Source organism: Periplaneta americana, chromosome 15 (assembly GCF_040183065.1).
Source record: "Periplaneta americana isolate PAMFEO1 chromosome 15, P.americana_PAMFEO1_priV1, whole genome shotgun sequence".
Lineage (NCBI taxonomy): Eukaryota > Metazoa > Arthropoda > Insecta > Blattodea > Blattidae > Periplaneta > Periplaneta americana.
The window spans coordinates 15,340,582-15,356,326 of NC_091131.1; the positions used below are offsets into that span (position 1 = coordinate 15,340,582).

At 37.4% G+C, this 15,745-nt stretch overlaps 1 protein-coding gene across 3 annotated transcripts in view; it reads left to right on the top strand.

The window, feature by feature from the left end:
* The window catches only part of LOC138714672 (ankyrin repeat domain-containing protein 50), a 771,534-nt gene that overhangs the window by 648,265 nt on the left and 107,524 nt on the right, over nucleotides 1-15,745 (top strand). For all 3 annotated transcript variants that reach the window (XR_011336058.1, XM_069846733.1, XM_069846735.1), the window contains one exon: nucleotides 7,752-9,474. Coding sequence is in view for 2 of the 3 variants with exons in the window: in XM_069846733.1 (XP_069702834.1) it covers nucleotides 7,969-9,474 (1,506 nt within the window). In the remaining variant the exon portion in view is untranslated. The remainder of the gene's footprint in view (nucleotides 1-7,751; nucleotides 9,475-15,745) is intronic.

The following is a 15,745-nucleotide window of genomic DNA, read 5'->3' on the forward strand; positions in this document are numbered from 1 at the left end:
TCGACCTGGGCCGGGATCAAACCCGCAATCTCGAGCATAGAAGGCCAGCGCTATACCGACTACGCTACCCAGGCCGACGGACAAGTGTATTCTACTGAAGTGAACTATACAAATTTATCCATTGTTAAATGTCCAAGGTTGCGGGTTCGATCCCGGGCCAAGTCGATGGCATTTAAGTGTGCTTAAATGCGACAGGCTCATGTCAGTAGATTTACTGGCATGTAATAGAACTCCTGCGGGACAAAATTCCGGCACATCCGGCGACGCTGATATAACCTCTGCAGTTGCGAGCGTCGTTAAATAAAACATAACTTATAACTCCATTGTTAAGAAGAAATATTATTATTATTATTATTATTATTATTATTATTATTATTATTATTATTATTATTATTATTAGCCGCCACGGTGGTCTAATAGCTAGAGCGTTGGACCTACAATCCCGTGAATCCGGGTTCGATTCTCGGTGTATCCCTCATTTATAAGCTTGTGTTAGGCAAGCTCATGATCCAGTAACACATGGGTTTTCTCCTGGTGCTCCGGTTCCTCTGTGGTATCCCAACAAATCTCCATCATCATCTCGTCTCATCGCGGGTGTAACGTAGACCAGCCTCCTGTGTAGCACCCTGGACAATGACTCGGTGAATTGGTCTACACAACTGGCTTCATATGGGTGAATGACGAAGAGTCAAGTACCCGCTATTAGAAAAATTATTATTATTATTATTATTATTATTATTATTCCATGTATGGTGGGTACCTATCACCACGGCATGGCGCGTCCTCAGGTTGCGGATAGAAGAGACGGCCTCCAGATATGGAGGGTAGTTGCGAATATATTGAATAAGCAGTCGTGGACAACCGATAAGGGGTGGTCCTCCAGCTTGGGGGTTGGGCGAAGGGCTAACAACCCATCACCGTAAAAAAAAGCTTGTTACGAATCCCTACAATAATCCTCGGAATAGGACTGATTCTCTGGCACGACCACAGCAAAGGAATAAGGTTTTGAGATTTGGCATTTGGAACGTAACTAGTCTTTATAGAACAGGAGGGGTAACAGTAGCAAAAGAACTAGCTAGATATAGAATAGACTTCGTAGGAGTACAAGAGGTTAGGTTAGATGGGAATGGCATATCACAAATAGGAGATTACTTGTTGTATTATGGGGAAAGAAACAATAATCACCAATTAGGAACAGGATTCTTTGTTCATAAAAGAATAAAATCAGCAGTAAAAAAGGTGGAATTTATCAGTGACAGGTTATCATATTTAGTACATAAGGGTAGATGGTGCGACATCATAGTTATAAATGCTCACGCCCCTACATAAGAGAAAGACGACCATATAAAGGATAGCTTCTATGAGGAATTGGAACATACTTTTGATCAGTTCCCTAGATATCACATGAAAATTTTATTGGGGGATTTCAACACTAAAGTAGGACGGGAGGATATTTTTAGACCAACTATTGGAAAAGAGAGCCTACACGCAATTAGTAGTGACAATGGAGTTAGTCAACTTTGCCACATCGAAAAATTTAATTGTCAAAAGTACAACATTCCCCCATAAGGATATACATAAATATACTTGGACTTCTCCAGATGGATTGGCACACAACCAAATAGATCACATCTTGATAGATAAACGGAGACATAGTAGTTTAGTAGATATTCGAACTTTCAGGGGTGCAGACTGTAATTCTGAGCATTATTTGGTGATTGGAGAATTAAGAGAAAGATTATCAGTAGCCAAGCGAGTAGAGCAACAAGTTAATATTACTAAATTCAGTATTTTGAAATTAAAGGACGAGGAAGCTAAGCAAAATTATCAAGTCGAAATTTCGAATAGGTTTGCCACTTTAGAAAGTTCCGACGAAGTTGAGAAAGAATTAGATGTTAATAGCGTGTGGGAAAATATCAGAGATAGTATCAAAATTGCAGCTGAGCAGAGCATAGGTTATTATGAAACTAAGAAAAAGAAACCGTGGTTTGATTAAGATTGTTGCATGGTAGTAGAAAGAAAGAAACAGGCAAAATTGAAATTCTTACAGGATCCAGTTGAGGAGAAGAGAGATAATTATTTCAATGAAAGACGGGAAGCAAGTCGTACACTCAGGAATAAAAAGAGAGGTTACTTGAAGGAAAAACTGAATGAGATAGAAACAAATAGTAAGGATAAAAACATTCGAGATTTATATAAGGGTATAAAGGAATTTAAGAACGGATATAATCCAGAAATGCATATAGAGTGTTAGTTGGGAGACCGGAGGGAAAAAGACCTTTAGGGAGGCCGAGACGTAGATGGGAGGATAATATTAAAATGGATTTGAGGGAGGTGGGGTGTGATGATAGAGACTGAATTAATCTTGCACAGGATAGGGACCGATGGCGGGCTTATGTGAGGGCGGCAATGAACCTTCGGGTTCCTTAAAAGTGATTTGTAAGTAAGTATTATTATTATTATTATTATTATTATTATTATTATTATTATTATTATTAATGTTGTTCTTATTGTCGTTTAGTGAACTGTCGGGAGACAGGTTGGAACCTTATAAGTGACGCCAATGAGACATCACTCATGAGACAACTAAGCCAGAAGATAATGGGGTAGGGTGGTCAGTTCCTTTCCCCCTCTTGCATATATCGCTTATTAGTAACATATTACACTAATCAGACTTCAGATATATACAAACAAATATTGTTCTTCCTCTGACACATATCGTCAAGTGAGATGTATTGTCTGATGATGATCATGATGATATTAATCCGAAAATAGCAAAAATGGACACCCGCCCTGAGTGGAATTAGGTGCGATATTATTGTGCTCTGATGGGCCTTTAAATTTATACACGGACAATTTCAGAGGTAAGACACGCTATGACATAATTATAGTGAAATTTCAGTAACATCAGAACTATAATAATAATAATAATAATAATAATAATAATAATAATAATAATAATAATAATAATAATAAGATATTGAACGTATCAGTATAATTAAAGAATATCTCGAAATCCAAAGATGTAAATAAATATGGTATGGTACTGGTATTAATTTTTGGCATGCTTACTTACTTTCTTACTTCCTTACTTACTTACTGACTGACTTTTAAGGAATGCGGAGATTCATTGCTGCCCACACATAAACCCGCCATTGGTCCCTATCCTGAGCAAGATTAATCCAGTCTCTACCATCATATCCCACCTCCTTCAAATCCATTTTAATATTATCTTCCCATCTAAGTCTCGGCCTCCTCAAAGATCTTTTTCCCTCCGGCCTCCCAACTAACACTCTATATGCATTTCTGGATTCGTCCACACGTGCTACATGCCCTGCCCATCTCAAACGTCTGGATTTAATGTTCCTAATTATGTCAGGCGAAGAATACAATGCGTGCAGCTGTGCGGTGTGGAACTTTCTCCATTCTCCTGTAACCTCATCCCTCTTAGCCACAAATAATTTTCCTAAGAACCTTATTCTCAAACACCCTTAATCTCTGTTCCTCTCTCAAAATGAGAGTCCAAGTTTCACAGCCATACAGAACAACCGGTAATATAACTGTGTTATAATTAATTTTTGACATGGTAAATCATAACTAAGAGAAATACGAAACAGAGAAGGAGCACAGTCCTTTGACATACTACATCTTGAATAACTTCATAGCGGCAGCAGATTCAATTGGATTTGTCCTCGGCTTTGAATTGAATAAAATGAAATTGAATTTCAGGAGGGACCACTACGATACAGCTCTGCGACCTAGAAGATCCTCAAACTAGGTGCATTCCCAAACCCACATCGACTAACTACACTAAGATTGGCTGTGTACCCTGGTTTCGAACAGACAACCACACTATTCCTAGGCCATCCCCCACCGTTCGGGGAATGCTATGGAGTGACGAAATGGAGAAATGTAGACGGAATGATGTAGGTGTCTAATTTGGGAAAACAAGAGAACCCCGAGAAAAATCCCAACTGCGACCTTCTCGGTCACAAGTTTATGTATTTCTTAATGAAAATTTCAAGACCTGATCGAGCTCGAACCCGGAACGCCTGAATGTCTGGTTGAAAGAATAAAAGATTGAAAACTTTGCTATTATGCAGGATTCTAAAAATGATATAGATTACCACCTCTAGAGGTTCATAGTGACTTGAGGATAACAATATCCCGGACCTCCCCAAGTCCCTCCAGTTCATCGATCCAACCGGTGATGAAAGGCTTGAAGTCGAAAGCGATGTCGAAACAAATAAAATAACAGCAGTAATGAAGTAAAAGCCTGATTTTCAGACGTCAGCTCGGTTGACAAGCGCCGTCGGACTCGCGTAGGTGGACGCAACATTGGGGGAGCCGTTTGTTTTATTAGCCCTCCAAGTTCATCCCCTCCCAGAGCAGTGACGATAATGAGGGCAAACAGACGCTGTGCCACCCACCAGACTAGGTCGTAGTGCACTGAATTCAATAGTCCCGGTGCCTACTGTCTCCGGGCCCAATCTGCACCGAGTGCGATGAATTCTGAAGCGGGTAGGAAATCAATTTAGGCGTGGCTTCCAGAGATGAAGTAAGAATTTGTATGAACGTTGGGTCTGGAATGTGTGTTTGTGTATGTGTCCATGTTAGTGTTCATGTTGATGTGTTTTCTTATGTGTGTGTGGAGTAGTATAATCCAACCAAGCGAACTGGCGCACAGTTTCCCTTGTACCAACGTAATCAGAGTTTGTATATAAAACATATATGCTACCTGTAACTACTGTGTAAAATTTCATAAAAGACTGTTAGATAGGAGAAAAGTTACTGATTTTGTCTAATTGCGCCCCCATATAAGGGGTAGTTCCCTTTATGCCAACGTAATGAGAGCTTGTATACAAAACAAATATACTAGCCGTAACTACTGTGTAAAATTTCATAAAAATTTGTCACGTATGACAAAAGTTACTAATTTTGCCTAATTCCGTCCCCTATAAGGGGTAGTTCCCCTTACACTAACGTAATCAGAGCTCGTATACAAAACATATATGCTACTTGTAACCACTGTGTAAAATTTCATAAAAGTCATTGAGATAGGAGAAAAATTACTAATTTTGTCTAATTGCGCCCCCATGTAAGGGTATGTATGTATTTATTCACACTGCAATGGGTATATACCCGGTGGCAGTGGTAACTAATTACACTCAATAATGACAATAATAAATTTATTAATTAAAAATACAATTAATAATAATACTAATAATTAATACTAACAATACTTAATAAATAATACTAATAATAATAATAATAATAATAATAATAATAATAATAATAACAACAGGGAATATCCTAAATTAAATGAAACGATCACTTAAAATAACATTTGAAATAAACGTAATTTGTATCTTAAAACTAAGATCGAACTAAAACCCACGAGTATGATATGTTCATACCTGCACAAGTACCTTTCAGCATTACACTCATTTCGCTGTCAACTCACTCACTGCACTGGAACTACGACACATTTCACCGATTCTATCCTGATTTCACTAACACTTCAAAAACATTTCACTGTTCAAATACTTTGCACTGCCACTATAAACTATACACGTTTCACTATACACAGGAACACGTTTCACTTACACAACACACTTCCCCTTATACCAACGTAACGAGAGTTGGTATACAAAACATATATGCTACCTGTAACTACTGTATAACATTTCATAAAAATCTGTTAGGTAGCTGAAAAGTTATTAGTTTGTCCCGCTAAATTTGCATTCTGGACCACTGTGTGGCGGTTCGACTGAGGACGCTTCGAGCAATTGTTTTGGCCTAGTTCAGCGTTTCTCAAACTATGGTCCGCGGACCACCTGTGGTCTGCCCTTATGGTCCTTCAAAAAAGACAGAAGAAAAAATAAAATTCAAACGAATTGCCTATCACTCTATAGCTGAAAATCTCAGAGTTTGGAAATGACACATGGCAATCGCCTTTCACGTTTTCTCCCAGTACTGACATTTAATGAAATTTATAACTCTACCCGTCTACCGACTCCCCACTCTACTCTCAGCAACAAAAGAGGGATTTAAAGCACTATGAACGTATAACGTTTTCCTGCACATCTGGCGCTGCGCTTGCAACCCAGCAGGGACCACGCGAATTCATAACAGAGGACCAATTTAATGTATTTATGACTTTCTTAATAGTTTTGCCACACCCAGTCAGCACATTGAAGTAGTCACATACTATGTCGTACACCAATAATACAATTCTGAGCTCACAATTTGAAACTTGTTTTCCAAGTAAATATGACGAATTTTCATGGATTCCTGATCACTTTCATTGCGATATTGAAAATAAACTTTCGTTGAGTGAAAGAGAACAGTTAATTGAACTCTCGAATGACACCTGACTTAAAATGAAATTCGAAGCGGAAGGTATGGTTAATTACTGGACCTCATCATAAGTGAAAAAAAGAATATAGTGAACTGTACAATGGTGCTTTACAGATTATAATTCAGTTTGCTTCTACGTATCTGTGTGAGAAAGGGTTTTCATCACTAACTCTAATAAAAACAAAGTAGGCTACCGAAATCGATTCGATGTGTGTGACAATCTCCGACTTAAGGGGAGGTTGTAAGCCCTATCCTCGCCGTGTTAAATTTAGCAACTTCAGGTACACTTATCTCAGAAACTATTCAATCTACATCTATGAAAATGTCCACACCTGTAGTTGTGATCTTCCTTAACCTACCGACTTTTTCTTAATTTATTAGTTCAGCTAAAAACCAAAAAATGTTAATTTTGATCCAAATCAGCTTACAACCGCCCCTTAAGCTTACCAGCATACGTCCAAATATAGAACAACTGTGCAAGAATCGGCAGGCTCATCCATCTCATAATGCGAGTACCAACATTTATTTTTTTTTTAGTTAATTAATTGAAGATTATCCAAACTCTAATATCTTGAATTATTAAAAAAAAACGAAAATGAATTTTCTTCTATTAATATTAACATAGTTAATTACTAATATAAAATTAATTATAATTAATTCTTTTTTAAAATATAAGTAAATTGGTATTAAAGTATGGTACGAAAATGTTAAATTTGCTTTCGAAGGGAACAAGAGTAAGGTGGTCCGCGGAACTGTTCTGACTTAAAAAAATTGGTCCTCACTTCAAAAACATTTTAGAAACGCTGCTCTAGTTAATTACGTGAGACTATATGAAATACTACAACTTTCAGTTGCCTATAGAAAAGTAGTAATTCGTAATAAAGTGCAATTTTTGTGAAAATATGTTCGTGTATATGTATATACAGTATATTCTTTCCAGTACAAGTTTCACACATTAGGATTTCATTGTAGTTTTGTGAGAAAACAGTTCTTGTCCCGCCTAAAAAAAAAAAAGTTTTCTGAAATTAGGCTCTTCTTAAAATACCCAGGTGGTGACAGGATTTTTTCTCGTTGCCAAACTTTCAGAAGGCCCCAAGGTTCACTCAGCCTTCTATAAAATTGAGTACCGGGTCTTTCCCGGGGGTAAAAGGCGGTCAGAGCGTGGTGCCGACCACACCACCTCATTCTAGTGCCGAGGTCATGGAAAGCATGGGGCTCTACCTCCATGCCCCCAAGTGCCTTCATGGCATGTTACGGGGATACCTTTACCTTTTTACCTTTCACCAAAATATACCACCCTTAATCCTTTATCGGAGTCATATATCTCGAAATTACAGTAAACCTTATTTCTCTGCAATGATCCTAAGTGTCTGCGTTTTGTCTGATTGCAGGGCACTGGTCATGGGTGTGTGATGTCATACAGGCATCATAAATGGATGGCGAGGATGCATCAGAGCCCGCCACTGAAGAGTCTCCCGTCTTCAGAGTCGTACCCAGGTAGTGCAGGGATGTTGCCAGCCACAGTGAACATGCTGCACGAGTGTCCACAAGCTTAGCACTAGACATGTGACGATGGTGGCTTAGAACGCTCACAAGTGACAATTTGCGATGGCAGCCTCTCTGCTAGAAGGTAAACGATTCTTCTGCCGAGAATGGGCGTTCCTCAAACTCGCGCACTCTCTGGAGCAGCGCCCGGTGTCCAAGACGTGCGGTACTATGGTGGTGGGGGGTCCCGGCACGGGCAAGACTGCGCTCTGCTGCGAGATAGTGTGGCCCAAGCAAGGCTCCGCGTGCCGCCAGCAGCGCAGCCTCAACAGACGCCTCCTGGCGTACCACTTCTGCCAGGCCCACGACGCCTCCACTCTATCCCTGTCTGTGTTTGTGCGAAGTCTCGTCTCCCAGCTGCTCGCCAAATGCTCTCCCCCGACCACTGACGAAGACGGCACCATACTGCAATCCCCGTCTTCACCGCACATCCCAAAATCATTTTCCGCCGCCGAGGGTTACGCAGATAAGGTCCGTAACGATCCAGAAGTACTTGCTGCGTTACGCCCTGAAGCCTTGGAGAGAGATCCAGATGAGGCTTTGAAGCGCGCGGTGCTTTTCCCCCTTCTAGAGATCGAGCCCCCCAAACAGTGCCTATTTTTACTAGTGGACTCAATAGACGAAGCCCAGATGTTGAACATGTCAGGGTCTTTGACCGCGTCTTCTTCGAGCCGTCGAGGATCTGTGGGGACTAGCAGGACGATAGCAGAACTACTAGCAAATCACCATCATCTGTTCCCACAGTGGCTGGTTCTGGTGTGCACGGCACGCAGACAGAGTAAGACAGTTTCGCGAATGTTCACGGGTTTCAGGAAAATCAGCCTTGACGACTTGAGGAAGACACAAGTTGTGCGCGATGTTCAGCAGTACATTCTGGCGAGGCTTGACCAAGAAGACTCCCTGAGACAGCACATCAGCCGTGACACTGCCGAGATGTTGAATCAACTCCACATCAAGAGCAACGGCTGCTTTCTCTACCTCGAGAAGGTCCTCGATGGTGTCGCTGAGAACTTCATAGTCTTGAGGGAGATCAGAGAGATCCCAGGCACCCTCAACGGTCTGTACCTGTGGCTTTGCCAGAGACTCTTCAACCGCAAACAGTTCTCTAAAGTCCAGCCGTTGTTGAATGTGATCCTGGCGTCAAGACGGCCTTTGACTCAGGATCAGCTGTACCAGTGCGTGTGGACGGCCAACACGGCGATGAGTCGTGAGGACTTCCAGAAGCGTCTGCACTTGCTGCGGCGCGTGCTCGCCGTGTGCAAGGACGGAACGCTGCTGCTCTTCCACCACAGCTTCGCGGAGTGGCTGCTGGACGTGAAGCACTGCACGCAGAAGTACCTGTGCTCGGCCAGCGACGGGCACGCCATGCTGGCCATGAGCCACACGCTCAGGGCGCATCAGCTCTCGGCCGACGAGGTCCAAGGCTACGCGCTGCACCTCAGCAGACTGCCGCCCCTCCCGGCGTCTGCGGCCAGCGACCTCGCCGCCGCCTGCTCTCTCGACTACCACTACATCATCCTGCTGTGGCTCGTCGGCTCCGGCGCGCCTGTTGAAGACTGTCTGCTCCAGGTGAGTCTTATATCAGAATTCGAATCCGGCTGGTTGGTCGGCGTTTCTTACAATGCTGAGCATTTAAGGAGCTGTTTGGGTCTGTCTTGATTGATCTCCAGTTTTATTTCAAACTAGAAGTACCCGTGCGCTCCGCTGCACCCGTTAGAAATAAATATAAAGTAATTACATAATTAAAATAGGATGTTTGATCCAGGGAATATTCGTGTTTCATAAAAGGATAAATCGTTTAATATGTTACTTAATTTAAATTGTATTAAAGATATTAAAATGCGATCATTTTGATCCAGAGACCACTCATTTGGTGCAATGACAATTCCTTTAACATGTTTCTTGATTGTTATTACCAATTATTTTTGGAAAAACGAAAATTAACAGAAAAAGTTTGGCTACAGATTTATTATTATGTTTATATTATATTATATTGCTAGCCGTACCCGTGCGCTCCGCTGCACCTGTTGGAAATAAATATAAAGTAATTACACGATTAAAATAGGACGTTTAATCCAGGAAACATTTGTGTTTGATAGAAGGATAAATCGTTTAATATGTTACTTAATTTAAATTGTATTTAAAATATTAAAATGCGATCATTTTGATCCAGAGACCACTCATTTGGGGCAATGACAATTCCTTTAACATGTTTCTTGATTGTTATTACCAATTATTTTTGGAAAAACGAAAATTAACAGAAAAAGTTTGGCTACAGATTTATTATTATGTTTATATTATATTATATTACTAGCCGTACCCGTGCGCTCCGCTGCACCTGTTAGAAATAAATATAAAGTAATTACATAATTAAAATAGGACGTTTAATCCAGGAAACATTTGTGTTTGATAGAAGGATAAATCGTTTAATATGTTACTTAATTTAAATTGTATTTAAATAATTAACATGCGATCATTTTGGTCCAGAGAGCACTCAGAAGTTACTGTAATAACATTATAGCATTATGTCCATCTAGAGAAACTACGCTTTCCAGTGATGAAATAATAATTAATTATACAAATCGGTTAATTTAGCTTCCGATATTATTTCATACAAACACATAAACATTGTCTGTAGGCTAAGTTTAATAGCTTTCGATTGTTGCTGTCCAAGGCCCCTTTTTCGATTGTTGTTGTCCAAATCCCCTTATAGACGAAGTCATTTGTTCTTAATTCATTGCACCGTCTTAGATGGCGTTATTTTAATTTTAAAACTCATTTATCACATTAAATATCAATCCTATCAAAATTTTGTAAAGAATAAAACTTATCGGAAATCATTTTTAAAGAAACTTTTGTTATGTAACATTTTTCACAAAAATCTATAATAAGCGAGATATTTCGATTTATTTAATTCAGGCCCCCTTATAACCCCCCTTTTAAATAATGTATTTTGAATGCCATATAGCCTAAAATCTAAGTTACAACGAACTTAATTTATATTCCAATTTTAATATAAATCGGTTCAGCCATTACCGCGTGAAAAGGTAACAAACATACAGACAGACATGCAAACAAAAATTTCAAAAATGCGATTTTCGGTTTCAGGGTGGTTAATTATATATGTTAGGATCAATTATTTTTGGAAAATCGAAAATTACCAGAAAAATTTCGGCTACAGATTTATTATTAGTATAGATATATTATATTATATTATATTATATTATATTATAATATATTATATTATATTATATTATATTATATTATATTATATTATATTATATTATATTATATTATATTATATTATATTATATTATATTATATTATATTATATTATATTATATTATATTATATTATATTATATTATATTATGTAAAAAGTGTGTTGATAACGGATGTACTCGAATTAGAAAGTTTTTAATTTGCTGTGGGAGCTCTTGAATCTCAGGAGGAACAACTTTTACAACAGCGCAACATAATCTGCTTGGCTCATTACCCAATTTTTTTGCATTGCATTTATTGCATATGTATTTTATGTATTTTAACACGATTCAATTGAGCATAGTTAAAATTGGAATTATAAAATAATGGATTGCTAAGCTAACGTACTATTACTGCATACTAAATCAATACACTCTCGTTGTTCGTTAATTCTCTGAGATAAAAATGAATATGTTCATAAACATTATTATAAGAAATACAGGAAATGAATATGCAGAATAACCTATCAAGTTTTCTTTGCATAAGAAGCTATTTTAATCTTACCTGTCCTCAATTCACTCACAAGTTACTGTAATAACATTATAGCATTATGTCCATCCAGAGAAACTACACTTTCCAATGATGAAATAATAATTAATTATACAAATCGGTTAATTTAGCTTCCGATATTACTTCATACGAACACAGAAACATTGTCTGCAGGCTATCTTTCATAGCTTTCGATTGTTGTGTCCAAGGCCCCTTATAGATGAAGTCATTTGTTTTTTATTTCAATACACCGCCTTAGATGGCAGTTATTTTAATTTTAAAACTCATTTATCTCATTAAATATCAGTCCTATCAAAATTTTTCAGAGAATAAAACTTATCAGAAATCATTTTAAATAAACTTTTGTTATGTAACATATTTCACAAAAATCAATAATAAGCGAGATATTTCGATTTATTTAATTCAGGCCCCCTTATAACCGCCGTTTTAAATAACGTATTTTGAATGCTATATAGCCTAAAATCTAAGTTACAACGAACTTAATTTATATTCCAATTTTCATCGAAATCTGTTCAGCCATTATCGCGTGAAAATGTAACAAACATACAGACAGACAGACAGACATGCATACAAACAAAAATTTCAAAAAAGCGATTTTCGGTTTCAGGGTGGTTAATTATAAATGTTAGGACCAATTATTTTTGGAAAATCGAAAATTACCAGAAAAATTTCGGCTACAGATTTATTATTAGTATAGATGATGCTATGAGTAGTGGCGAGTGTTGCTTACCACAGAAGACTGAAGATCAGATTTGAAGAGTCCACTGCAAGAATGATGGATGTCATTTGGAATACATTTTGCAGGAGAAGCAATTGAAAGTTTGAAATGCTTAGCGCTCAAAGCTTAACTGTGATTTTCCGATCATTACTGGACAATGACTATCAGTGTTAATGCCATATAACTCTCTATGTACATTCTATATGTCTTAAGCTATGCATTGACAGTCTTGGTTCATTTTCGACAAGAAAGTGACATCCATCATTCTTGCAGTGGACTCTTTATTTTGAATCTCCATATTGCTATAGTTTGTACTTTTTTACGATTAACATGTCGCGACAAAGTGTGCGGTTTCCTTTCTTGTTTCAGATGTCAACTTTAGTTTTTTTCACAGAGGGTAATTGTCAAATGATACCTTGTTGAGCTGTTTACAAAAGACTGTATTTAAGAGTCATAGTGGGTTGCAAGAACGCATTTATTCCTTCGTTGGTCGCTAACGGACCAATAAGTTCGAAAGACGCGTTGCAAGAAACATCTTTAGTGTTATTGGCCCGTTAAAAGATTAACTAACTAAGAGATGCGATCTCTATCCTATAATAATATTTATTCCTCCTTTAAACAGCCATCTTACGTGCATTTTGTGTATTGTCAGTAGTTTATAATATATTTTGATTCATCATAATGTTCCCTGTATGAGATTCAGGCATGCGATATTTTGTATAATAGACCTATATACGCGATATTAAAATAATATTTCATATCGATAGCTAAAAAGTGATATCTCGTATCTGTACATTTGCAGGTAAATAAAAAAAATTGTTTTAGAAATTATTTTCTTAAAATAAGTAAACTTCTTATATACGTTTATGCTTTGCAAGATCTTCTATTCGAGAACAAAATATTACGACTAAACTCGTAGTACACTGTCCAATTTTGTAAACACAATAATAATAATAATAATAATAATAATAATAAACTGATTTACCATTTTTGTAGATAGAGGTATCTCTTCTTAGCCATCGATATGCGGTGATTTGATTACTTATTTATTTACTTATTCATTTATTCATTAATTCTTGGAATAGCGAAGTTATTATTTATTTCTTTATTACAGATTCTAGTTCATCGTCTCACGACAAGGTTATGTGCTCTGTAGTCTGTCTTTTTATTTTCTATAAAATTAATGCACTCGTGCGCTATTTTTAATAACAAATAGGTATATTTATCTTTCTCGCTAAAACTAATGTTCCTGATTTCTTTCTGGTTCGTATTAATCTATATTTATTGCAAATTTTGACAACAATAAAAGTAATGTCTCCATCAGTCTAGCAGCCGATATTCACTTTTTATTCATTCACGTACTATTGCGTCACTTGTGAAATCCAAAGATGCTTGGTTAACGATCCAATAAGCAGTGGCCCGTTAAATTCCTCTTCTGCAACCCCACAGTCCACTAACTAATGGAGGAATACATTATTTATAGGTGTGTTTTCTTGCAACCCATCATGAAGGTATATTTGTGTTTTTTATTTAGATTGTAAGGATACTCCTCTGTTTCTAAATTAACCGACATTTATGTCAATCAAGCCGATTTTAAAACTAATTGCTATGTGGAAATTGGGCTACCGGTATATTATATGTATTATGTTTACAACAAGTGATCACTGTCTGCTCCAGGTGAGTCTTGTATCAGAATTCGATTCTGGCTGTCATTGGTTAGTCGATCGATCGTTCTTCCAACATTTTCTGAGCACTTGTGGGGCTCGTTGGCTTTGCTAGACTTGTTTTACTTTGATTCATCTCCAACTTCATATAATGCACATGTAGGGTAAGATAGTGAGTATCTCTAACTACAGAAGGCTGAAGATCAATTAGATTTTGAATCCACATTTTGATATAAGCTTAGCTTTTACTTTTCCATTATTAACATGCTGCGACTCAGATGTCAGCAGGGGTAATGGTAAAGCGTCACTGTATTAGCCTCTTCACAGAAGATGATATTTAAAAGTTATATAAACGTTAAAATATTCGTTTTGGTTTGTATTGAAGTTCGAAACATGCTCCTCTTTTTTTTTTTTTTTTTTTTTTTTTCAAAATCAACTTTTATACAAATGAATCAAACAGATCTTGAAACTAATTTCTCTGTGGAAATTCAGCTACCGGCACAGATACAGCATTTACAACTAATGATCACTTATACTTTAAGATTGAGAGATCAGCGTATAGGTAATTAAGTATGGACACTTCGTGTCGGTACCTTTGATGTAGCCGGACTGATTTCAATGACCTTCAAACCAGCTAGAGCGTGAGATTCTGCTTTCTCCCTAGAGTTGGCGCTGACATCACACCAGCTAGCAGTCGACATAGCAGAAATATAACACATATAATTAATACATCTAGGTACATTATGTACTCAAATAAAATAAATTGGATTCATAAAATAATAAATCCGTCATTAACTGTAATGTCTAGGCTCTAGAGTTCCTTTATAATGAGAGTTGAGACGTTGACCCCAACAATAATTTAAATAGGTAATGATTTGATAGCGCTGAAAATGGAAAAACAAAACTCTTATGAGAAGTAAAACCATATACCTATATTATATTATATACAAATATTGAACGAATTCGATACTTAATTTTATAATGTATTATATTATTTTATAATATAATTTATTATATCTGAAACATAAAAAAATATATTATTACAACTAGTTTGCCACTGAGAAATAAGGAAAAGCTGTTAACTTGAATTTATTTGAAGCAAAAGCGTTACTGGATTATGCAATAATGTAGGCGATGTTTGAATCCTGTGTCTCAACTCTATACTCAATTATTATCTTAGCTTATGCTCGATTACACTAACCTCTAGCGCTTGAAAGTGGAACTAAACGCCGGCGCACAGAGAAATAAAACATAGGAAAATTCGCTGAGTGTCCATTCTTTGTAATCCCTATTCGCTGGAGAGATCCTACCTCCATTGTTTTATTGACAAGTTACAGTGAAATCGCAATAGAAATTCTGTAAGTAACAATTCATTTCTCGTAGAAATTCAGTGTTTGTTTGGCACGTGCAGTTTGTAATGCTGAAGAAACGGGAGGACTTGTGAAAATTCTCATACTCCGATATTGTTGATGTAGACGCCAGTGACCGAATCCTCCACTCCAACACTGAGATACCCCAGAGCCACCATTACTCTGATCGCCATCAAAGACGAAAGGTTTAGGTTGCAAACCGTTAAGTTCAATGGACATCTCTGGAAGAGTACTTCACACAGTTGTCTTACATGTAAACAAACTGTGTACCGTACTCTTAAGTACTTTCGGGTTCAAGAACAGTTGAACCTGACTGAA